At 36.9% G+C, this 27613-nt stretch overlaps 1 protein-coding gene across 1 annotated transcript in view; it reads right to left on the minus strand.

Moving 5' to 3' along the window:
• LOC111062445 (polycomb protein SCMH1) overlaps nucleotides 1–27613 on the minus strand; it is a 60410-nt gene that overhangs the window by 318 nt on the left and 32479 nt on the right. The window contains 8 exon segments of the mRNA XM_039433331.1: nucleotides 1–22; nucleotides 1254–1381; nucleotides 4565–5149; nucleotides 12766–12943; nucleotides 14011–14192; nucleotides 18627–18806; nucleotides 22678–22824; nucleotides 24995–25183. Coding sequence (XP_039289265.1) covers nucleotides 1–22; nucleotides 1254–1381; nucleotides 4565–5149; nucleotides 12766–12943; nucleotides 14011–14192; nucleotides 18627–18806; nucleotides 22678–22824; nucleotides 24995–25183 — 1611 coding nt within the window.

Genomic DNA, 27613 nt, shown 5'->3' on the forward strand with positions numbered 1-27613 from the left:
GCAGCGCCTTGCCGTCGATTTCCTGCAATTGCAATTCATTCACATATCAAATGCTAACCGTAAATAAGTGTTCAAGACATAATATTTCAAAGAATACTGCACATTCTGAATACTAGAATATGTATACTGCATTCTGTACATAGAATACATGTACTGAATAATGTACATTCAGTGTCACATGTTAACCGTAAATGATACATCGTTCAAAATCTCAACAAATTTGTTCATCGAAGGATAGTGCAATCAATGACCAAAAAGTGGATTCAAAATTGGTGTTCAGTGATGAAGCAACATTTCACACAAATGGGAAAAGTCAATCGCCACAATGTCCGCCACTGAGAATCCAAGGCAAACAATTGAACATGAACGAGATTCACCTAAGGTGAACGTTTTCTGCGCCATTTCAGCCAATAAAGTTATTGCCATTTTTTCTTCAAAGGTGCAGCTGTCAATGGACTAACCTATCTAGAGATGTTGGAGACTTGGCTGTTCCGTCAACTCGAGGAAGAAGCACGTGAATTCATATTGCAGCAGGATGGAGCACCACACCATTGGCACTCATCTGTCCGTGCCTATTTGAATGAAAACTATACACGAGGCAATGGATCGGCCGCAAAGCAGCTCGAGACAGAGCACTCCATCACTGGCCTCCAAGAAGCCCTGACCTCACCCCCTGCGATTTTTTTCTATGGAGCACGTTAAAGATAAGGTGTATCGACCGCCTCTACCAGCTCATTTGAGGAGCTCAAACAAGAAATAACAGCAGCTATACAAACTGTTACGCCCGATATGCTACTGAGGGTGTGCAACGAGTTCGAGTATCGTATTGATATCACTCGAGTGTCTGGAGGGGGTAACATTGAACATTTGTGAACTTGTTTTCTAGTGGGGGAAAAACTTATTTTAATACTCTTCATTTTTATTTATAACCCAAGTTTCTATTATGTTTCCTTGATTAAATACAGATTTTCAAGGTTGTGGTATTCTTTTTGAATCACGGTGTATAATATTTGGACAATTTGAAACTAAATTGGGAAATTGAAGAAGTTTTGGGCAATAGCCGGTTTTTTCTTTTCCGATCGTTGAATTGTTTTTGCTAGCCTAATAAATAAATTATAGATCATTGTAATTGTTGTATTGACCAATAAATTTAATAATGATTGATTGATTCATTGATACCTCCCGTAGGACCCAATGCTAGATATAGTCGACCCCTGTGTCAGAACTGCTTTAAGAAACAATGGTTCACTCACATGTCTTCTGAATAGCTCGGCATGCACCGCCAATGCCTTATCAGAATCTGATATGTGGCAGATGACCTCTTCAACCGTCCAATCAGAGGGGTCCTTTTTCGGTGACGTCGTAGAGGTAGCTTCTGCTTCTGTTGAAACAAGAAAAAAGCACAAAAATTATAATTTTGAAAACATTATTCTGTTCACACAAGAATTATAGTTTCGAAAACAGTCTTGGCCCACCCTCAAGTAACAATGATATAAAGGCATTGTTGGCACTTTCGATATAATAGAAATAATTTTAACTTGAAATTCTAACCTTATCTTGGACTTTGTCACCTATAAATTTGGAAGAAAAATAGCACAAGGACTACCTTATTATTTTATCTTTCAATGTTATTATATTAGTGTCATTTGCATTGTAAATAAATAAATTCTTCAAGTCTGGTTGGCCTAGAACGGCGTCAAACAAGTCGAGGAGCTTGAAAATTGCAAGAAACTATAGTGAGGTTCACGTTATAATGGCAGTGAATTAAGATAGGAGAACAGCGTTGCCGATTCTCTGCCTTGCCACTGCCTTCTATAGAGGATAGCCGATACCGGTATATCTGATATAATAATACAGTAACTGTTAAAAATTATCGATTAGGCCTATATTCTACTTGAATTTAAGTTTTAATAACCTCAAAAGTATCACGTATAATAAATTAATTGATGATGTTTGTATATTAAAGTATGATGTTTAATCATCCTATACTATTAAACATCAACTTCTGTTTATATGTTTGGATGTTTGGATGTTTATATGCTTGTATTTCACCGGATCTCGAAAATAATTATTTATTACAATAATTATTCATTATATCTAAAGATTCTCACGCAATTCAAAGCATAGTAGGTTATAATACAAAGATTCGATTGCACTAGATCTCATCCCTGGGAAAACTCGCTGAAGGACATTAAAAGGATAATTATTATTCTCCTTGGAAAAACAGGTGATAATAATTTTTCGTCGTCTGTTGGTGATGGAAGTGAGTGAGAAATTCATGTGTGGACTGTGTCAAATTAATGACTCAGCTGCTGAACTTTTTAATCATTCAATCAGGTACTTGTGCTGGTTGGAAAAAACGGGTTATTTTCAATCTTGATTAATTCCAGTAGATCCATTTTTTGAAATGGTCTTCTCTGATATGCTTCACGTGAAGTTAATCAGAGTTAAATTTACCTAGTTTGTGCAACTGGGCCTTTGTGAGGGAATTTTTGCATTCCTCTGGGATTAATATAATTACTGTGATCGATCTATAACATTTCTGTATGAATTTTATTATAATTTCTTCTTTCGTAATAAATTTTTTATGCTTTTGTACTCCAGGGCGAAGCTCGGTCCCCGATATTAAATTAAAAATCTGCATAATCTCAACGTTTTCTTCTTAGGGCCGATTGCACAGTGAAGGCTTGAACTGAATTCAATCAGCTGATTGCTTAAACTCAAAATGAACTAGTAGTTCTGTGAACAGTAGACCTCACGCAGTATTCTCATCCACAAGTACCTGATTGAATCTATAGACCTTATGGAATTACAGTAATAGACTGGCTTCTCCACATATCTGTGTAATCACTTGTCAGCTGATTTGATGAATAATTCTATAGTCTGATTTTACTCTATATTGGCGTATGAAGGAGGCTCCTTTTTCCTTTTATATTATCCTTTAAATGCAAAATTCCAAAAACCTTGTATTAAGTCGACGCGCAATTAAGAAAGGAACTACCTGTAAAATTTCAAGAAAATCTATTACCGCGTTTCGCCGTAAATGCGCAACATATAAGATTAAGAGAAATGCTAAACCGTCGACTTGAATCTTATACCTCACTTCGCTCGGTCAATAATAATTTTACAAATATATTGTCTTATCTAATCCTTATTATTGTCTCATCTAAAATGATAAAACATCACTTTCAAAAAAATGCACTGTACTATGCAACTCAAGTCGAGGCTCGACTCAGTCTCACGGTCGTGAGGTCGCGGAGACTAGAGTCGACTGGTCTGAGTGTCACCATTTGAAAACACATGCTCTCGATAGAGTCGAGTCTCTTCTCGACTTGAGTCGCTTAAGTGGTGAGTTGAGCCTTCCAGGTCAGGGTATTGCAAATTGGAATATTGTACATGACGAGAGGGACCCTGGTCCTTAAATTTTCTCGTGCCTACCTACAGATGGCTTGACAATCAAAAAGAGTTTGATCAGTTGTTTCTATTAATACCCTTCTGATCTTTTGAATATGAGCCCACATAAAGAACCCCAATGCCTATGCCTTCCAATGATAGCTTTACTTGAAATTGAAGGCCGCCATTGGGGTGTTTTAGTACGAGATATTATATCTATAATATCTGGATATAAAAAACTGGACATACAGTAATTCTTCTTCCATACAGATTAGATCGCCGCGTTCTGCTCCAGCATTGTTTTTTCATTATGTTTCATTTTTCAGTGGACTCGCTTACCTTTATTTTGAGTACCTATTCCTCTGTTTTCTTCCTTCCCCCCATTTCTCCCTTCCTTTTTTCCTCATTACTTCTCTTCTCTTCTGCCTGCCTATTACATGGAAACATAGTTGGCTAGGTATCTTCCTCTCTTTTTTTCTCTTCTCCACACACCCAACACAAAGCCCATGGTTTTTTATTTGTAACATTTTATTGTGCTTTATTTGTTTCGTAATTCTTTGTAATTTGTTTTGTCTGGTTGTGTGTTTTTTAATAAATTGAAAAAAAATTGAAATATGTGAATATTAAGATTACAAAGGCATTGGTATGTAATAATCTTATAGGTGCCCCTCACTGGCGGGTTTCAATTCCAAGTACGACACTAGCGCTGCATGTGAGTCTATGCATCTTTAAGGTCTTTGATGTTGAAACACGTGAAGTTGTTTATCAGTCATATGTTGTTGTTAACTCATTTAGGCTCAACTCACACTTACGCGACTCACGTCGAGAAGAGACTCGACTCCTAGTCAAGAGCATGTGTTTCCAAATGGTGACACTCAGACCAGTCGACTCTAGTCTCTGCGACTGTCACATTTAAAAACACATGCTCTCGACTAGAGTCGAGTCTCTTGTCGACCTCAGTCGCGTAAGTGTGAGTTGAGCCTAACATGTTATTTGCTGATTGGGTAACGAAAAAAATCGTAAGTTACTTGTCCGTGAATGTCTCTTTCAGGGTTTGCATAAATTCCAGTCTCGGCTAAGGCCTTGACTGGAAACATCATGCTATCATGCTCGCCCTGCAAACGGCCACTTCCCGGCCACGTGACTTGAATAAGACATGAATCGCACTCACTTGCACTCGGTACAGCCTTCCTAGCCTGTTTGGCGGGCGTCGACATGACAACGGCAACAGCTGGTGTTGGCAGGCCTGCATTCGTCGCCGCAGTGTCCGACGACCCTGTAAACTCAAACCGTCGCTTCCCGCCGTTGGTAGTAGTTCCCGCGCCCGCCGCCACGGGCGCTACTTGTGTTCTGCTCCCACTAGTAGTTCCCGCGGCGGCCGAAAGAGGCGCCACCGGTGTTCTGCTCCCATTAGTAGTTCCACCGCCCGCCGCTAGTGGCGCCACCGGTGTTCTGCTCCCATTAGTAGTTCCAACGCCGGCCGAGAGAGGCGCCACGGGGGATCTATTCCCATTAGTAGTTCCCGTGCCCACCGCTAGAGGTGATGATGCTGTCATGGTAGTTCCAGCGCTGGCCGCTAGAGGCGTCACAGGTGATGTTGTCGTCTGCTGCTGAGGCAACAGCTGTTTCTTTGGAGGACTTGTGGTGGGGGGGACTGGCAGGACGCTGGCTCCTCCCCCACCGTTCTTGATCGGATTGCTGCTGCTGTTTCGTTTGATCGTGCTGTTATCAGCTGCTGCAGCTGTTGTTGCATTTTCTGTAAAATTCAAATTTTATTTATCTTGTATTTGGGGAAATAAATATTCTATTCTATTGAAGAAGTAGATGAAATAAAATATCTGGGAGTAATGATTGACCAATACTTGAAGAGAACTCCCACATAAGCTTTATTTGTAAAAAACTCAAATACATTTCCTATAAATTCTATAAAATAAATAAAATCTTAAATCTAGAGTACCTAAAAATGATATATTTTGCTTTTGTACAATCGTTATACAGTATGTATAGTCGTTTGGGGTGGGGCCTATGATAACCACATTAGTGTTCATTCATAATTCAAAAGTGCATAATTTATTGGAAAAAAAGAACATGTAGTGAATTAGGTAATCAGTGTGGATGCGACAGGCACACTAATAATAAAAACAATATTAAAAAACCTAGGCTATATCCAAGTGCTCTATTTTCTGATTTCAAAGTTTTGACAGTAAGGCAACTTTATTTCAAGAGACTCTTCAAATATATAGTCAAAAATAATGATACCTTCCGTAGGATTGATAAACATTTTACAACTTGAGACCAGACAGTTCTGAAGTATGTTGTAAAGATTCTAAGTTGAGCATGTTAAGAAGACAGTTGATGTATATGACTCTAGATTATTAATATAATTCCATTTGATGTCATCAAAGAGTAGATTGGAAGGGAATAGAGGTGATTAAGGAAAGTATTTCTTTTCCCTGGGACCGAATGGTGGTAATAATAGCCTATATTTTTATAAAGCAATCTTATTTATTTTTGTAATTCCGAGATCTGAATGGTAGTCATATTTTTTTATCTCGTTTTATTTTAGTTTTTCCTATGGAAAATCTTTTTTCTCTCTCTCTCTTAAAATTCGTTATCACGCTTTTGTTTCTTATAGTGAAGTATTTTTTCTTGTCATCAACTCAATTTTGTATTGTAACTTGTATTTTGTTTTTAGTTTTTATTTTAAATCGGACTTTTTGCGACTCCCACCAGCGGTCAAAGACTTTTCTTTTTGCTGGTGGTGCCTGAAACATTTTTTAGTTTTTGGTTCTCGGTAGTCATTTATTTTATTTCTTGTAAAGTGTTGATTTATTAACCTTGATTTGTTGCATTTTTAAATTCTGGTAATAAAGAATTGAATTGAATTCCAATTCACAGTACGTGTCCCGTAGCTCTGCCTCTGTGACTTTGAAACGGCATATAGGCAAGGTATGGTTCGCGGGGTAAAATTCACGACTTTGCAAAAACATCAGGCTTCACAGACCCTAGATCCCTGGATGGAGGAAGCTCCCTACACACAGCAATTCTTCATGAATGAGAGAGTTACAATGTATCACCAACAAAGAAATGTTGGCATGTTGGACGAATGTCAGATGATACGCTGTGTTGTGCTAAAAGAACATAACTCCAAAAAGCTCATTGTGTATCTTTTCGGATGCAACACGTTGCTTTTGAGAAGATACAAAGAGCACTGTTACTTAAGGAAAGATACATTAAAGCTCCTTGTGTATCTTTTCGGATGCAACCGTTGCTTTTGAGAAGATACAAAAGAGCATCTGTTACTTATGGAAAGATACATTAAATCTCCTTGTGTATCTTTTCGGATGCAACACGTTGCTTTTGAGAAGATACAAAAGAGCATCTGTTACTTATGGAAAGATACATTAAAGTTCCTTGTGTATCTTTTCGGATGCAACACGTTGCTTTTGAGAAGATACAAAAGAGCATCTGCTGCTTATGGAAAGATACGTTTCAAAATTTTTTTGTTTTCTTCGATTAACTTCGAAGCAAGTAGTTTTAAAGAAAAATGAGCCGAATAATTAATGTAGCCACTCTTATTGCAAATCCATTGATGTATATTGTTATGTATTTGCGATTCGATTTGACGCCGTGGAAGGGGAAACAGTCGACGCGGAACGGCGCGGCTGACTCTCTTAGCCATAGTAAACAGCAAACTGGAAATCAATTATCTCTGTACCCATTGATCGGAAACAGCTCTATCATGTGCCATTCGTTTCGTTAAATTAAGGACTACATTATTAGTCGAATTCATTTCCTCAATAAATCGAACAGTTTCCTTAATAAAATAATATAATGTAAAAATTTAGGGGTTTTTCGATTTTTTTTTTTTGTTTTCTCCGATTAACTTCGAAGCAAGTAGTTTTAAAGAACAATGTGACGAATAATTATTGTAGCCACATCCATTGCGAATCCATTGATGTATATTGTTATGTATTTGCGATTCAAGTTGACGCTGTGGAAGGGGAACAGCCGACGCGGCTGACTCCCTTCACCATAGTAAACAGAATAATACTGCTGTCTACATTGCATCTCATTTACAGTATGTTGCTCGAAACAATCAATTTTGTCTATTGTTTTGACATGCGCTGTATATAGATTTTCACTTTTCAATACTCTTAAAAAATATTACAATTTTCATGATTTAAACATGCTCATGATAAAATCAGGATTTCGTTGTTTTCTCACAGAATTTATTATATTAATTTGAAGTGTGCCTTCTCCATACGAGTCAGAGGTAACACAATTTGATAAATCTAGTTTCAGATATTGATGTTTTTCAACGAAGTTTCATGATATATTATGTGTCCGACTCCTTCTTCTCATCCTTATTTTGTGAAAAATGAAGATTCAAAATTATTTTCGTAGCTTTTTTGTGTTTTAACTTGTTTCATCACTCTTTATAATTTAAACACTTGATAATGGAATGAATATCATCAGATCACGTGAACAAAAAAATTTTCAAGCTGAAATTAGATTAATTTGTTGCACATTCGGTTCAAATATTAACAAATGTTACCAAATATTATCACATATAGTGAGAACGAATTATTCTGAAGCTTACTATTCTCACTGAACATGAAGAGGCAATACCAAGCCAGAATCGCAGTTCCGTTCAAATCATTATTATCAGAGCTTTCAAATTGATGCTATGTAACTATGGATGTTATCCCCATCTCACAATTTCCCTATTTATCCTTATCCTGATTCAGAATAAGTAGTTGATCTCTATAATCACAAAAATCAATGTACAGTACCTATAATAAATAGTAAAAATAACAAAATTTCTAGTAATAATGCAACTTTTTCTAGGTATGAATTTCAAGGCTCATAAAATGACTTTTTCTCAATCACAGGCAGAAATTCCAATGGTTATCATAATAGTAATTTGATGAAAACTGTTTATATTGTACATTGTTCGACGTAAGATAAGCTACATCTTTAAGGTAACCAACTTATTTAGGATTATCATGTTTATGAATGAAAGCGAGACTGTGATAGATGATTGGTCAAACTGAAATATAAACATTATAGACAATCCATATTTCTGATCAACTATAATTATAAATGATAGTATCAAGCCGTAATGAATTGAGCAACTGAATTTCAAAGTTACTATCCACTGTTCAAATCGCACTGTGATTTCCTTTTACTTCCAAATGGATTGAATTGCCTCACTCTTCAACGTAACAATTATTGAAAAAAAACAGTGGAATGTGAAAGTCATCCAAATAGCATTTGAATTTCAATTTTCAGATCATGAAATTCATAGAAAACTAATTCTTGAGAGAATAGTGATGAATTGCAAACAGTGCAAGTAACATTGATACAAAGCGATACAATGAAAGTCAACATCGATTAATTTAATATTGGACTTATCAAATTTATATTATTTATAAAGCTTATGGAATGTAAAACCAACATTTTAAATTTTCTCTACTGGAGCAAAACATAGAAAATAAAGAAGAGCCAATCATAAGCACAATATACTTGTGTACTAGAATTCACTTGAACTAACTCATCACTTCAACCCTTCAATGATCACAATGAACTAGAATGGTATAAAAACCATGGAATTGATAATCAGGTACATTTTTCAAATAGCTTCACCCAACTAAATCTGTGAATGCTAAGTCATAAGAAATCATGTTCGATAGATTCAATTTGAATGCTTCAAATAGAAAATGATCTATTCTTTTGGTGCCCTAATCAAAATCAATTTCAATCAACATTAATCGACATAAAGAAAAGCTTCTGCCAACCTTGTATAGTGAATGACAAGATGCGAGTGGAGGTGAAACATCGATATGTTAACAAAAATAATAAAAGATGATGAATCGTCTTTCAATTAATCTTATACGGTAGGGTACTTTGTGGTTAAATGTGAAACACTTTCATGATTTTCCTACCTTTTATGCATGCTTACTCTTCCTTAATTTGTATGTTTGCATGGCTTTCATCTTTAGAATCTACTGAATTTTCATATTGGACTGTCTAAATAATCTAAATTCAACTAGTAAGAACGGAAGATAAGCTACTTTACAGAGAGAATCATAGAAAGTTTCGACTCAACAAGCCCAATGTATAATTTTTTTATGCCTCAGCCGTCATATATATTTGGCTCAACTGAAGGTATATTATCAACCTGGCCTGAAGAATATTAACTGTAGAAAACAGCAAACACTGCACGCTATGATTTTTCAGGAAATTGCCACTGTTAACACTATTGTAATCTATGATTTATCTCAGTTTTTGACATAACTTATGATAAATTTAGCATAGAATATGATCATACACACATATTTTAAATATGTATTATATTATGTAATAGTATGAATATTTTATCGGTTGCAAACATATCTTTGTCTGTCATAGAATGCATGATTTAGCACACATATATATAACAACAAAATGATTTTAGAGAATTAAAATGTGAAAAATTAGTTTCATCGCATGTCAAAACAATAGACAAAATTGATTGTTTCGAGCGCCATAGTGTGAATAAGATGCAACTTAGAAAGCAGTAGGCCTTCTACTGTATTTTACTGTTTACTATGGTGAAGAGAGTCAGCCACGCCGTACCGCGTCGACTGTTTCCCCTTCCACAGCGTCAAATCGAATCGCAAATAAATAACAATATACATCAATGGATTCGCAATGAATGTGGCTACATTAATTATTTGTCTAATTTTCTTTAGATTATTTGCTTCGAAGTTAATCGGAGAAAACAAATATTACATCAATAAACCTTTATCAGCTAGGTACCGTCTATGAAAGGCATTGACAAGACAACGTTGTTCGGCAACGTTGTTCTCCTATCTTTCTCCACTGCCATTATAACGTGGACCTCACTATAGTCACATTCGAATGTATTCGATGACGTCTCGACGCAATACATATTATTATTATTTTACAAAGGCGACTTTCAAGAAGTATTTTAAGCCTAGGTAATGATGATGGGATGAATGATAATACAATGAAGGTAGAGTTATACTACTACTGGTGTTCTGCCCTAGGGCAGGTCTAAACATGATTCCTCCTTCTCCATTCCTCTCTGTCCTGTGCAATTCTCTTCATCTTGGAGTACTTTCCCTCCTCCCTGATATCATCCACCAACTTCACTCTTTTCCGTCCCAGCACCCTCCCTCCTTGCACAGTCCCTTCCATTGTCTCCACAAGTAGTCCGCCATGCCTCAGCAAGTGTCCCAGCCAGTTTCGCTTTCGTCTCCTTATCACTGCCATAATATTCCTTTCCTCTCCTACTCTACGCAGTACCTCCTCATTCCTCACTTTATCCATCCAGCTGATCCTCTCCATCCTCCTCCACACCCACATTTCAAAGGCCTCCAATCTCTTCTCTTCCTGCTTTCTGAGAGTCCAGGTTTCCGCTCCATAGAGAGCCACGCTCCACACAAAACACTTGGCCATCTTCTTCCGCAGTTCTATTTGCATTTTGCTACTCACCAATCTTCTTATATTGCTGAATGCCTCCTTTGCTCTTGCAATTCTCACTTTTACTTCTAAATCACATCGCATATTCTCTTTAATCATACACCCAAGGTACCTGAATGATGACACCTGTTCAATGTGATGCAATCCTATGTTGATTGTTGCTTTCTTTGGAGTCTTGCTGATCACCATACTTTTTGTTTTCTTCACATTCACTCTCATCCCATACTCTTCACAACAGTGATTGATATGTTTTAACATATTCATTGCGCGCTCAATTTCAGCCAGCACAGCCATCTGCAAACTTGATACATTCTATCCTTCTCCCTCCAATCTTCACCCCTCTTTTACCTGGCAGAATCTTTCCAATCATTTCCTCCAGGTAGCAGTTGAATAATGTTGGGGACAAGCTGCAACCCTGTCTCACTCCTCTCCCAATTCTACTTCCTTGTGACATTTCATCTCCTATTTTTATTTTCACTTCCTGGGACATGTACAGATTTGCAATCAGTCTTCTATCCTTCCAGTCACTTCGTTTCTCCCTCAAAATTCTCATCAGTTTGTCCCATTTCACTCTATCAAACGCCTTCTCCATGTCTATGAAGACTACATAGACATCTCTTTGCCTTTCAATATATCTCTCTCCAATCACTCTCAATAGACCTATTGCATCCCTGGTTCCTTTTCCCCTTCTGAAACCAAATTGCTCTTCTCCAAGTGAACCATCAAGTTTACTATACAATCTCCTATTCAAAACTCTTAGTATCTTAGCTATATGTGAAATGAGGCTAATTGTTCTGTATTCTTCACATTTCAATGTAACTTTCTTCTTTTCAATTGGAACCATCACAGTGGTAACAAAATCCTCTGGCCAAACTCCTGTATCATATATCATATTACACAAGACTGTAATGTCTTCAATCCTTTATCTCCCAAACTCTTCCATATCTCAGCTGGTATTTCATCTATTCCATTCGCTTTCCTGTTCTTCATTTCTTTTATTGCTTTTTCAACCTCATGTTTCATGATATAACATCCTTTTTTCTCCTCCTGAACTGCTAGTTCCTCTTCAATATCAAGAATTTCTGGTCTTTTATCTGCTTCATACAGTTCATCTATATAACCTTTCCATCTGTTCAATACCTCCTGCTTTCCATTCAGTATTGCCCCATCCTTGTCCTCTATTTCCATTCGAGTTCCCCCTTGTTTCCTCTTGGATACAATTTCCATTACCGTTTTATACATTTCTTCAAACTTACCCTCCTTTTCTAGTTTCTCAATTTCATCACACTTGTCCTTTAACCATATCTGCCTTGCTCTCTCTGTCTCCCTTTTCAATTCGTTATTGAGTTTCCTGTACATCCTTATTACCATCTTCTGTTCTGTTGTTCTTCCACTTCCTTCTTTCATCCATCTTATCCAACATTTCTTTGGTGACCCACTCTATCCTGATTCTCTTGGTCTTCTTTTTACCTACAGTGTCTTTAACTGTGTTTGTTATATCCTCCTTCATTTGCATCCACTTTGGTGTTTGGATCTGTGACCTCACCTCTTTTCTAACTACTTGCAAGGTACTTCTGCCTCAAAATTCCTCTTGTCTCACAAGCCTTTAATGCTTCCCTATTCATGGTTTCCCTTCTTTTTCCATCCTTCACTCTTTTCATTCCCATTCGCAGCTCTGCTATCACAAGGTTATGGTCTGAGTCTATATCCGCACCAGGATAAGTTCTACAGTTTATTAAGCCATTCCTGTATCTGTTCTGGACCATTAAGTAGTCTATGTCTACTTAATGACATAGAGTTATGAATGAATAAAAATGATAGGTTATGCTATCCACTTGAATTGATTTGAGACCACTTTGACATATTTCTCATTATCATTACCTTTCTTAACAGCAGTACACTTGGTGCATACAATGGGCTCCGATGTGAAGAACTGTTCGCAGCACATTATCTCCTCGAACAGAATCTCCATGAAGCTCCACAGATCGGCCGGTTTGTCGATGGCCGGCAATCGCACATTCACCGCCGGCTTGCCGTCAAAGCAGGCCGTTATTATCACCTACAAACAGAGCACAAGTTGAAATCAAACAATCAATTGTCGATGGCCGGCAATCGCACAGTCACCGCCGACTTGCCGTCAAAGCAGGCCGTTATTATCACCTACAAACAGAGCAAATTGAATAATTCAGTAATTTGTCGATGGCCGGCAATCTCACATTCACCGCCGGCTTGCCGTCAAAGCAGGCCGTTATTATCACCTACAAACAGAGCAAATTGAATAATTCAGTAATTTGTCGATGGCCGGCAGCAGCACAGTCACCGCCGACTTGCCGTCAAAGCAGGCCGTTATTATCACCTACAAACAGTGAAAATTGAATAATTCAGTAATTTGTCGATGGCCGGCAGCAGCACAGTCACTGCCGACTTGCCATCAAAGCAGGCCGTTATTATTATGAATATATATATTGTCTTATCTAATTCCTATTATTGTCTTATCTAAAATGATAAAACATCACTTTCATCACACATAACCTCACTTTCATTAAAAATGATGGTACTACGCAACTCAAGTCGAGGCTCGACCATGACTCGACAATGTCGAGTCCACGCTCGACTCAGTCTCACAGTCGTGAGGTAGCGGGGACTAGAATCGACAAGTCTGATTGTCAACATTTGGAAACACATGATCTCGACTAGAGTCGCAGTCTCTTCTCGACTTAAGGCTCAACTCACACTTACGCGACTCAGGTCGAGAAGAGACTGCGACTATAGTCGAGATCATGTGTTTCCAAATGTTGACAATCAGACTAGTCGATTCTAGTCTCCGCGACCCTCACCATTTGAAAACACATGCTCTCGACTAGAGTCGAGTCTCTTCTCGACCTGAGTCGTGTCAGTGTGAGTTGAGCCATACATGTACGGGATAGGGAATACACGAATATCATCAAGTCTGAGCTACTGAACTGATAAACTTGAAATTTTACATAATAGATTCCTAATCTATCGAAGATGGTTATGGGCCTATTTCCAGTTCGCCGTTTTCAGTATGTTCAGTAAGTTTCCAATTCAACAAGTTAGTATCAAATTCTATCAGTCTAATCTAAATGGCACAATTCTATGGTTTACCTTGCCCTCTCCCTGCCTAAGCATGCCGAATATGAGTTTCTGGTCTAGTGCGGCATCAACCAGCGACTGCACGGCCTCCCTCAGCACCCGACTGATGGCGCCCGGTCCGAATTGCAGCGGCAGTTGGCACACCTTGCGCGGGTCCAGGTAGGGACCACAGCTGCAGCCTGGGTTTACATACACTGCAAGCCAAACCAAACAATAGATTCAATTTTATTGACCCAAAACACTCTACAACAACTGGCCATGTCAACAAGTAATGAAAAACAGAAAATATCAGGAGCTTACAAAATATAACACAGGTCACATAGATTGTAATATTTTTCTAAATTTTACAAATAGATAACTGTGATTTTACAATTGAATAAGTTATTGTCCCACAAACAAAAACATATACTATAATAATACTATACATATACTGTATTAAAAACAGTTCAAGTTAAAATTGATGACACAATAGGTATAAGAACTAAGGCTAGGCACACACCAATTAGTCAAGACAAGACAAGACAGGATAAGACATGATCAGACACGTTTAGTCACAATACTTTACATAGTTGCTTATGAAGATAATGTCTAATTGCAATGACTAATCAGTGTGAATTGCGTCATAAGCAACAATGTGAAGTGTTGTGACTAAACGTGTCTGATAATGTCTTGTCTTGTCCTGACTAACTGGTGTGTGCCTAGCCTAACAAGAAGAAGGATAAGATTGAAGAAGAAGTTGAAGAAGGAGATGGAAGAAGAAAAAGCAGAAGATGATGGAAGAAGAAAATAGAATATGAAGAGGAAATATGTAGAAGACAAAAAAAGGAGATAATAAAGAAGAAGTATGAGTGAGGATCCCATGACAAATGCATATTTCTTTATACGGTTATCAAAAATGGGCCCTTGTAAGGGCAAAGCCACACGAAGCTGTTCAGGCGTTTTCACAAGTGACGGCAAGGCAGGAATCTCTCCGATTGGGTTGGCGTTCGGGAATAAGCCAATCGTAGAGCTTCCTCTCCTGCTGTGCCATGCCGACTCGTCTGAAAAACGCCACGTGTGGCTTGGATCTAAAACCCGCAAAAGCAGCCCGGGTTAACGCTAACAAACAAAACAAGATAATCAAACAATTGTGGAGCAGATACGTTAATATGGTGATAGTGTCAAGATTTTTATTGCTTGCAATTTTTCTAGTTTTTCCATATTTTTCAATTTATAATTTGATATTAAAGTTTAATTATTGAAATAACAAAAATATTCAATTTATGCCTTATGAGTGGAAAGATTCCTGAAATATGGCTCAAAGCTAACTTGATATTACTCTTCAAGAAAGGTAATAGGAAGGAAATCAAGAATTACCGACCAATAAGTCTCCTGTCAAATATTTACAAGATATTTATGGCAGTAATTTCCTACAGGATAGATGGATATTTGACGGCAGCAACTTCAATCAACCAGACCGGATTCAAGAAAAACTTCTCTACGCTGGATAACATCCTAGTCTTACAGGAACTGATAAGGAATTCTAATGAATACAAATTTCCACTAGTGCTGCTATTCATTGATTTCGAGAAAGCATTCGATAAAATCAACACTTCTTCCGTATTACGAACGCTTGAAGACTTGGGAATGACAATAAATACCTGAAATAATTCAGATTCATTTACAGAAACATGAAAATTGAATTCAAATTGAGAGGAAAAGGTAGAGTGGTTAAAGTAAATAGAAGCTTAAGGCAGGAGATATACCATCAGCGAAAATATTTAATGCAGTTCTGGAAAAATCTCTAGATGAATTACAATGGCAGGAAAAAGGAATCAACATCAATGGGGTGAAATTGAATACATTGAAATTCGCCGATGATATTGTTATTATAGGAAATAGCACCGAAGAAGTATGTAGAATGATGAAGGAAATGATTGAAGTAGCAAAAAATGTTGGATTGAAAGTAATTTTGATAAATCAAAAGTAATGATTTATAACAGTGAAAGTAACGAGAGAGTATTAGAGACCGAAGACGGAAGGATAGAAGCAGTTGAACACTTCATCTACTTAGGACAGAGAATAGGGAGAGATGGACAATGGGGAGAGATTACTAGAAGAGTGGCAATAGGTTGGTCAATGTTATTTCTGATATAGATCAGCTATCTCTTCAGATCTAATATTCCCATGGAAAGCAAGAGACGCCTACTTCAAACATGTATTCTACCAGCAATTCTATACGGCTGCGAAACGTGGACTCTCAATGAGAAAATAATCAAGAAACTCAGAACAAGTGTGAGATCGATGGAAAGAATAATGATAGGAGTGTAAAGAATAGATAGGAAAACCAAAATATGGATCAGAAATGAAACAAGAATTGAAGATGTAGGTAGAATGATAATGGAGAGAAAATGGAATTGGGCAGGCCATATCGCAAGGACAACGGATGGAAGATGGACCAAAACAATACTCGACTGGCACCCACGCACGCTGAGCAGAAGCCGAGGAAGGCCTCCGTACAGATGGGACGAAGAATTCAGGAGAGTATGCGGCGGAGCGACGTGGCAGAGAGTAGCAAGAGAAAGGACGGAATGGGAGAGAATGAAAAACGTATTCAAACAAGTCTGGCTCTACAAGGATTGAAATGAATAAGATGAAAGAAATCTTTACTAAACGCACTCGTACAACACTTTATCCTATGGAAAAAGGATAATTATACTCCAGCATCTGCTGATTATTGCCTTTTGAATTGTATAAAGCTTTTGATTTTGAAATTTTTTGTAATTTTTTAAGAAAGCAATAAACGGGTTATTTATTTATTTATATATTAAACTTTAAGGCTCAACTCACACTACCTCGACTCAAGACTCAAATCGAGGATAGTCAGTCTCTCAACCTTACGACTTTCTTGCTCATTGTCACTACTTCAGTTCCAATCTACTCCATTTATAACCTCACATTATTAAAAATATGAGAGTCAATTCGTCACTTCTGCGCATGTAACAAATTTTATGATAATTATTATGAATATATTGTCTTATCTAAAATGATAAAACATCACTTTCATAAAACAAAACCTCATTTTCATTGAAAATGCACGGTACCATACAACTCAAGTCGAGGCTCGACCAACATGTCAAGAAGAAGAAGAAGAAGAAGAAGAAGAAGAAGAAGAAGAAGAAGAAGAAGAAGAAGAAGAAGAAGAAGAAGAAGAAGAAGAAGAAGAAGAAGAAGAAGAAGAAGAAGAAGAAGAAGAAGAAGAAGAAGAAGAAGAAGAAGAAGAAGAAGAAGAAGAAGAAGAAGAAGAAGAAGAAGAAGAAGAAGAAGAAGAAGAAGAAGAAGAAGAAGAAGAAGAAGAAGAAGAAGAAGAAGAAGAAGAAGAAGAAGAAGAAGAAGAAGAAGAAGAAGAAGAAGAAGAAGAAGAAGAAGAAGAAGAAGAAGAAGAAGAAGAAGAAGAAGAAGAAGAAGAAGAAGAAGAAGAAGAAGAAGAAGAAGAAGAAGAAGAAGAAGAAGAAGAAGAAGAAGAAGAAGAAGAAGAAGAAGAAGAAGAAGAAGAAGAAGAAGAAGAAGAAGAAGAAGAAGAAGAAGAAGAAGAAGAAGAAGAAGAAGAAGAAGAAGAAGAAGAAGAAGAAGAAGAAGAAGAAGAAGAAGAAGAAGAAGAAGAAGAAGAAGAAGAAGAAGAAGAAGAAGAAGAAGAAGAAGAAGAAGAAGAAGAAGAAGAAGAAGAAGAAGAAGAAGAAGAAGAAGAAGAAGAAGAAGAAGAAGAAGAAGAAGAAGAAGAAGAAGAAGAAGAAGAAGAAGAAGAAGAAGAAGAAGAAGAAGAAGAAGAAGAAGAAGAAGAAGAAGAAGAAGAAGAAGAAGAAGAAGAAGAAGAAGAAGAAGAAGAAGAAGAAGAAGAAGAAGAAGAAGAAGAAGAAGAAGAAGAAGAAGAAGAAGAAGAAGAAGAAGAAGAAGAAGAAGAAGAAGAAGAAGAAGAAGAAGAAGAAGAAGAAGAAGAAGAAGAAGAAGAAGAAGAAGAAGAAGAAGAAGAAGAAGAAGAAGAAGAAGAAGAAGAAGAAGAAGAAGAAGAAGAAGAAGAAGAAGAAGAAGAAGAAGAAGAAGAAGAAGAAGAAGAAGAAGAAGAAGAAGAAGAAGAAGAAGAAGAAGAAGAAGAAGAAGAAGAAGAAGAAGAAGAAGAAGAAGAAGAAGAAGAAGAAGAAGAAGAAGAAGAAGAAGAAGAAGAAGAAGAAGAAGAAGAAGAAGAAGAAGAAGAAGAAGAAGAAGAAGAAGAAGAAGAAGAAGAAGAAGAAGAAGAAGAAGAAGAAGAAGAAGAAGAAGAAGAAGAAGAAGAAGAAGAAGAAGAAGAAGAAGAAGAAGAAGAAGAAGAAGAAGAAGAAGAAGAAGAAGAAGAAGAAGAAGAAGAAGAAGAAGAAGAAGAAGAAGAAGAAGAAGAAGAAGAAGAAGAAGAAGAAGAAGAAGAAGAAGAAGAAGAAGAAGAAGAAGAAGAAGAAGAAGAAGAAGAAGAAGAAGAAGAAGAAGAAGAAGAAGAAGAAGAAGAAGAAGAAGAAGAAGAAGAAGAAGAAGAAGAAGAAGAAGAAGAAGAAGAAGAAGAAGAAGAAGAAGAAGAAGAAAAAGATGAGAGAATTAAGTAGAATAATGATGAAAATAACCTGTTGTGGTGTTGGCGAGACTGGGACTGGATGCCTGTGGTGGTTTAGCAGTGACTGTGGTGGTGGAGGAGACCGCTTCCAGTGGTGACGAGGAGGCAGCTGCCAATTGGGTGGCATCCGAACCACCAGAGTTGTTGGCCACCAAGCCATGCACGCGCGCCTTGTAACGGCTGCTCGCCACTACAAATACAACAAAACAACCACTGGTTAGTGAATGACTAGAAACAGTACAAAACATCCAAAAAGTAACTTCTAGTTAGTACCAGTGACTATAGTGAGGTCCACATTTTAATGACTACCATTATTAGCGGCTAGTAAGAAGTTCAATACTTCTAAAAAGAAGTTTAATATTGTATATTCATTATTAACAATTAAAACACTAGGCAGTGTAATAACCCATGAAAACAGTACAATATAACCAGGTTAGTAGTAATTAGAAACAGTACACTATCGTTATTAACGCCTTAGACCAGATATAGAATAGACACGCTAGAAAGTCAAACCTCTGTAGCCAACATTTTTTTTTCATTTTTATTTTTTTATTTATTATTATTTCATCCACTGACCTCCTATAAAAGGGGTATTTGGACTTTGGTCAATGTCGTAATTCAATAAAATACAGAACATAAATACATAAATGATAAGTCAATATATTTTTTTTCTCTCCAAACCTTATCTCGACGCTCGTAGTTTCATGAAAAGTCAATACATTCTTTTTCCATTCTCTCTAAACCCCATTTCGACGCTCGTAGTACTCTCTGAACTCTTCATTTGAGTACGCGCATATAGACAGCAGCTCCTTCTTTAATTGATCTCTGAATTTTGTACCAGTCATTTCTTTTATATGAGCTGGCAATAAATTATACAACCGAATACCAGAACTCCTAACACCTCGCTCATACAAGGTTGTCTGGTGTGTGTCGTCTCTTAGGTTGTTCCTATATCTTGTTGGGTATTGATGGAATGTTCCGCCTGTATTAAATTCATGTAGATTTTTCTTAATGAAGCAGATTGTTTCGAAAATATATAGGCTTGGGAATGGGAGAATTTGAAGTTTTTTGAAAAGGGGGCGACAACTTGTTCGAATTGATTCTCCCATCATCACTCTCAATGCCCACTTCTGCATTCTGAACACCTCAACTACGCAACTAGTTATGTGCATTATGCGCATTATGACGTCATACTGGGGGCATTCCGCGTTATAATGGCAGTGAAGAAAGGAGAAAAACGTTGTAGAGTCTCTTAAATTGGCTCCATTTTGCCACTGAGTGTACACAGCTGTTACTCAATTCATCCCATTAAATTTGATCTAATAATAGTCTCCATTTCCTTGATAAGATAATCAATTTCATGTAATATTAATTAAATTTATCAATGAAATATCTTTTTTTTGTAATTTGATTTAAAACTTTTCATTGAGATCAGATTTTTATGTTCAAAATCTGAAATGGCGGTTAGTTAAAAAAGCTGTGATACACCAATCTGAACTTCAAAACAAAAGAAATAAAGTTGCTCGGTGGGTATTCTATTTCAAATTTTCTTGAAAATAATAGCAAAATAGAAATCTTATTTATAATAGGATAATTTGAATGAAAGTAATTTTGATATAACCTTTCAATACTAGTAGTTCTGTGAACAGTAGACCTCAAGCAGTATTCTCTTCCACAAGTACCAGATGTCAACTGTTTTAAATGTTATCAAACTCAGTTCACGTTTGAATTTGTATTCCATATGATATAATTCATCCAGTTTAAAAACCTTAAAGCTGCGATTAGCCCAAATTTATTAAAAAAATGTTAATAACTCAATCCTTTTACATTATATTAGATCGAACATAACTTTATCATACATAATTATGATGAACTTATGTGTTTGTCAACTTCCGTTCAATCTAATAGAATCTATAAGGATTAAGTTATAACCATTTTGTTAATAACTTTGGTGTAAACCCAGCTTAAAGATGCATACCTCTTTAAAGTCTTTTTGATTGAAACTATCGGCCTTATACAAATACAGTAATTGGCTGGCTTCTCCACACAACTGTGTAATCACTTGTCAGCTGATTTATGATGAATAATATTCTATAGTCTGATTTTTACTCTAATATTGGCGTATGAAGGAGGCTCCTTTTTCCTTTTATATTATCCTTGAAATGCAAAATTTCCAAAAACCTTGTATATACGTCGACGCGCAATTAAAAAAGGAACATACCTGTCAAATTTCAAGAAAATCTATTACCGCGTTTCGCCGTAAATGCGCAACATATAAACATTTAAACATTGAGAGAAATGCCAAACCGTCGACTTGAATCTTAGACCTCACTTCGTTCGGTCAATTATCTATACAAAACAAACTACAGAAAAGTTTTCTATCCGATGCTGACGTCACGATGGGGCGATATGGCAGTAGAGAACATATAAATATATAAACATTTAAACATTAATAGAAATGCCAAACCGTCGACTTGAATCTTAGACCTCACTTCGTTCGGTCAATTATCTATACAAAACAAACTACAATGTAAACAAACTACAGAAAAGTTTTCTATCCGATGCTGACGTCACGATGGGGCGATATGGCAGTAGAGATGTTGGCTTCATCGACTTTCAGTGTGAATATACAATGGACCGTGTCTATTCTATATCTGGTCTAAGATTAAAGCCTAGAAATTTACACAACTGCCAAAAGAAGTATACCACAGTATGTAATCTAATAATTCCCAAAACAACTGACTACGTTATAATGGCAGTGGAGAATCATAGGAGAGTAGCGTTGCCGCTTCTTTCTCAGCCTTGCCACTGCCTTCTATGGAGGATAGATGATACCGATATGTCTGAAGTAATATCAACTGTTTATTCTTGTTTGAAATAATCAATTTATTATATTTTATTCGACAAGGAGATATATATTTCAATGATTGAGATTGAATAAGTTTTTAATCAATCATATTTCTACATTGTTGAAAAACGATCTGGCAGCTTTACGGAGCTAGTAAAGGATAGCTATCTGCTTTTTCGAATGATAGACAAGGATAGCAACACCAATGTTAATCAAATACTGCCATTATAACGTGGACCTCACTATAGTGTTTGGTGAATTGATACGGCTCTTAGGCCCGCCGCAAAGTAGACCCACGCTAATCCACGAAAAGCAACCCACGCCGTGGGATGTTTTGTAAACCATTGCTAGGCTTCTCCAGACATCTGTGTAATACATGCAATGAATAATCCACTTGTCAGTTGATTGTTTATGAATAATTCTATAGCAATGGTTTACAAAGCATCCCACGGTGTGGGTTGCTTTTCGTGGATTAGCGTGGGTCTACTTTGCGGCGGGCCTAAGTAGGCTCACTTGATAGGCGATTACTCTCATTACACAGTAATGCCGCATCCACATTCTCGTCAAGTCGCTTGCCAAGCTGGTAAGCTTGTCCACGTTGGTCTTGCCATGCACACTGCAATATGACCAGTGCCTGGATGGGATTTTTTCCATAAATTTCATACATTCCATAAAAATTCCATACATTAATTTATTTATTCATAAATGGCTTTTTTTATTGGAAGAGAGATCCATTTGGATGTTTTGCATTGCCATATTACCCAATGTCATTTCCTATTTACACTCAGTTTTATAGGTTATATACATTATTATATAAATTCACTTTAAAGTAGTAAAATTATGTTGTATATCAACCAGCTGAAATCATGTGTCAGCTCATGATGGTTGTCTGTGTGATAGCTCCCAAATAGGCTCAGCTGATGTTATGAATGAATGGAAAAATAATTATAATATAACTGCAATATGACCAATGCCTGGATGGAAATTTTTCCGTAGATGCTCGGCTGGCCACTCGCCTTCGCTCGACTGACCTTCGCTTGCCTCGACTCAAAAAAAAATCAGAGCGAAGACAAGTGAAGGCGAGCACTGGCAAACCACCCATCCACACTCTCACGCTCGTCGTAATTTGTACGCACTTGGCGAGAGTATGGATGCGGCAAATTATACACAGCAATAGAATGCAATTACACAATAATAGAAAGGCATTGCTTACACTTTTGTCCGGGCGGCTGCAAGGGATGTCCGCTCTTGGCGCACCAGCCAACCGGGAAGATGTCGCGCGAATCGTAGCGACACCAGTAGTCAAACGCACCACGCCAACCGTCAAACGTCACGTGGATCATTTCACCCTTCTCCGCACCTGACAACACAACCAGAAATTTGATTAACTCATGAATATATGTTTGTATGATAATTATTATATTCTAATATTAGTAGACGATAAAAATTTATACAATTTTTAAAATATTTTATTCTATTCAAAATACAGCCAACAAATATTTTTGATCTGCAATTCAAATCTGAACCGCGTGATCTGGAGTCAGCCATTTTTGGTAGCTGCTCAGCTGATATAATTGTTACAACTTTAGCCGATAGATAGCGCAATCGGCAGTGCCAATCAGACGACCGGTTTTTAGGTTTTAGATTTAGGTTATGTTGTTAGGAATCATTGTCACCAATACGTTAGTTATTAGAATGATTTTATTTGCAGTTTCTATAAAAAAATGTAGATGGAGGAAAAATTTTGTGTACATCACGAGCGAAAAATACTTTTTCTCCCTCAGGAAAATTGCTGCCCTCGGCTTCGCCTCGGGCTTCAAACTTTTTCCCACAGGGAGAAAAAGTCGTACTTTTCACTCTAGATATACAAATAACTATTAGGGTCGCTTTCTCCAAAGTTAGTTCAACTATTAAACTCGTCTAAACCTAAACCTATTAAACATAACCTATTTTTTGTACATTTTATTAATTTATCAAAATTTGGGAATGGAATAGATTTGGGACAAGCCTGTTGTTCCTTCCTAATCATATTTATATGATTTGTGATTCTGTCCACGAATAAATAATTAAACAATGAATAGTTCTACAGATGAAAATAAATTGTAAGTTACATTTGTTCAAATGCTAACTAATGAATAATTATTATTAAGCGTAAATCCCAAATAGATGGATTGTCAGTTTGGTCAAACCCTTACATCAAACTGACAATCTCTGGATAGCAGCGCTCATTTATAGATTGGCAGTTGCATTTGTTCAAATTCTTATTAAAACGAATAGTTATTATTAAACGAAAATCCCAAATAAATGGATTGTCAATTAGGTGTAAGGGTAAGCATTCCTGACCGGCAATTAGAAGGTACCGGGTTCGATTCCCGGGCTCACAAATAATTTTTGTATAGTAGCGCTTATCGAATTTCCATCTAGCTGTTTACCCTGTTGTCAATATTTGCAGTAGCAGAAGTCTTCGGGTTTATTTACAGCATTTAATTGGGAAACTCGTTTAATAATAATTATTAATTAATTAGCATGTGAAAAAATGCAATTTCAAATTTATTTCCATCTCTAGATTTTCATTGAACACTCGGCTTCTGCGCTCAGGTTTCTTCGAACCTTGCAGGGACTTCCCGTTTATATTTTATCCTATTTAATACAATACAAATAAATTTTATTTCCATTAATATACAAATTAACAATCTAATCAATAAAATGTACATAATATTCAAAAATACAATGTATGAAATTTACTACAAATATAAATAAATTGCATTTTTTCGGAAATTAACCTACTCAACTATGGGAAACCCATGTTCTAGAGCAGGTGTAGTAGTAATACAATTACATTCAGAGTGGGGGTGCAAATACATTGGGTAAGTGAGCTCACATATTGTTCGAAATTATGTTTTCTATATTATGTCTTCCAGTTGTTGTGATCCAGTTTTTAACGGCGCATTTAAATTTTCTTGAGTTTTCTATTATCTTGATGTGTACAGGAAGTAAATTGTGGAGTTTTGGTGCTAGGTGGTTGAAAGTGTCGTTGGTATGTTGCCTTCCTAGCCACGTTCGTGATAAGTAGGATTCTATTACTTCTCTTCTCTTCTTTGCCTGCCTATTACATGGGAAACCATAGTTGGCTAGGTATCTTCCTCTCTTTTTTTTCTCTTCTCCAACACACCCAAACACTAAGCCCATGGTTTTTTATATTTGTAACATTTTATTGTGTTTTATTTGTTTCGTAAATCTTTGTAATTTTGTTTTGTCTTGTTTTGTGTGTTTTTAATAAATTGAATTGAAAATTGAAATTGAATTGAAATTTCTAGTGTTATGACAGTGGTTTCTATTTTGAAAGCTTTCTGGGTTCTTGTGCAGTCTGCAAATAATTTTTTAGGTAGTAGAGTTGTCTTGCGTCCATCACACCAAACTCATTGTAGAGCTGGTCTGATGGATAACGAGGTGGCTTCTGCTTAATTATTTTAATTATTAGTTTTTGCACTTAATGGTATTTAACTTAATGAATTGTTTAAACTACTGACCAACAGTGGCGGCACAAATGAGCTGCGGATTCTTCTTGTCGACGGCCTCCAGTTTCATGCCGACCTTGAACAGGTTGGCCGTGGGGGTTGGTGGCTCCTGCTTGAATAGTTCCTCGGGCGCATTATCGCACCCATTCGTCAGGGTTTTGGTCAGAAACATCGGCCAAGATGACGCGTTCATGCGGAAGCCTGCGAAACAAACAAACAAGTCAAACATTTTTGCAGCCCTTCATCAGGGACTTTGTCAGAAAAATCGGTCAAGATGACGCGTTCATGCGGAAGCCTGCAAAACAAACAGACAGACAAGTCAAACAAGCATTTTTGCAGCCCTTCCTTCAGAAGGGTCTTCGTCAAGAACATCGGCCCACACTTTCATGCGAAACACAAAATAGGAAATAGGCATTCAAGAAGATGAGAGTGACGATTATAAGAAGGCTATTGATATTATAAGAATATGCAGAAGATGATTATAGAGATGACATTTTTTCACGCTATTATTTCAAAATAAATTCTAAACTCAACTAACCTAAAACTCTATTGATAAATAGAAAACAGAGCAGACGACACAAACACAAGCGGTGCCCCCTACTTGCATATTTAGCGCTTTCGTGAGCTATAAATACAAATTAAGGCTACAAAAGCGAATCAGCTGATGAAAAATCTTTAATTAAAATACGTGAGCATTTGCTCCAGAGTTCAGGAGCTTAAGGTAAGAGTATAACGTAAAGCTTATTCATATAAAAATGAGCAAATGCTTTTGCTTCTACCTTTTGCTCATGAGCAAAAACTTATGCTCCATGCTCTTGCTCATGAGCATTAATTTGCTCTGGTTTTATTCATATGGGCCAGTATAGAGGAGTTAAAAAGTATAATTAAAACCGGTCAGGATGGGCAGAGTGAACTTAGTAGTGTGATTAGTAAGCAGAGCGAGATAATTGATCGGCAGCAGCAGCTCATAGATTCACTCCGGATTGAAATCAAAGAAGTTCGTGAGCGACTGCAGTCTACTGAGGATCGTCTCGATGACCAAGAGCAGTATACCAGAAGGAATACGCTTGAGATCCACGGTGTTCCCGGGAAGGCGGACGAAGATGTGATGGAGACGATTGCTGAGGTGGGACGAGCGGTGGGCTTGAACGTGACGCCGAGTATGGTGGACGCCTGCCATCGATTGCCGATTCGTACGGGAGGACGTCACGCGGCGGATGCAGCTGGCGGCGGTATGCGGCCGGGCCCCCCTGCGGCCATCGTCGTCAGATTTGTGAGACGTCTCGATGCTGATCAGTTCATGGAGCTGAGAAGAAAGATAGGCGTCCTCAGAAGGCAACAGGTCCACGGTCTTGAAGGTCAAGGCCCAATCTACATCAATCGCAGTCTCACTGCTAAGAGAAGAAAACTTCTAGGGATGGCTCGTGATCTTAAGAAGAAAGGAGTAATCAAAGATGCATGGGTTGATCGGACTGGATGTGTTCGTATCCGTAAAAGTGAAAATGATAGGTCACCGACAGTGATAAGAAATGACAATGATTTAAACTTCCCAAGCTTTAAATGATCTCTCCTCAAATAAGCTTTAATTTTCAATCCATTTGTATTGGAGTCACGGATATATTATTATTTTACAGTTTCAGGAAACGGCCAGTTTGTTACTTGTGAATATACGAACTTTTTATTCGGTTTTCATCCTTCCTATCTTATCACAGTATTCCCTGTTATTCTTAATGTAGTGATTGTTTATTCTTTTTCTGGCTGATGCAATGTATGAAGATACAAGGTGCAAAGTATTTAATTTTATTCATGATTGTTCTCTGATAATAATTTTCGTTCTGAATCATACTAAAATCAATGCTCCTGCTATCAAGTTGTTTTTCACTTATTGATGAATTCGATTTCATTTTATCGGTCCTATTCAGATAAGATAGGTCACTTTTACTTTTCGTTAGCAATACAGTTAGGCTCATAATAAGTTCAATATAATGGCAGTTCAATAGCAATATATATAGGGCATTAAATGATAAACAATCTAAGCTTCCGTACTTTCACAATTACAACTTTTCATTCTAAATTAAATCGATTGCTGCTGTTTTCACAATTTTTATTCTTACATGGTTTCAAATCGCATGTATAGTTGGAGTTACTATTATTTTTTTTTCTTCTTTGAATCAGGAGTTGGTTAGGTAAATCTCATCTAATGTTATTATAATGTCCATGGACAGGCTAGTGTTATACTTTAAAACAAATACTAATAAGATAATACTTAATACTTCATCACATAATTTTTATCATCCTCAGTTTAAAATTTCACTGTAATCACCTATCATATTTCATTTCTCCCATATATATATTTCTTTTTTATTTTATTTCATTTTGTTCAGTTTTTTTTTTCTTTTTCCTCATAATACTGGATTTCAATATCTTATACCAAAACGTTAGAGGTCTGCGTTCCAAAGTTCCAAGCTTTTTCCGGAAGGTTTTAGAGTGTGATGCTGATGCAATTGTTCTCACTGAAACATGGTTGTACGATGGAATTCATAATGAGGAATTGTTCGATGAGCGGTACACTGTCTTCCGCAGGGATAGGTCTGGTGATCAGCGGGTTGAGGGGTGGTGGAGTACTTGTTG

This window comes from Nilaparvata lugens, chromosome 7 (assembly GCF_014356525.2).
Source record: "Nilaparvata lugens isolate BPH chromosome 7, ASM1435652v1, whole genome shotgun sequence".
Taxonomy (NCBI): Eukaryota; Metazoa; Arthropoda; class Insecta; order Hemiptera; family Delphacidae; genus Nilaparvata; species Nilaparvata lugens.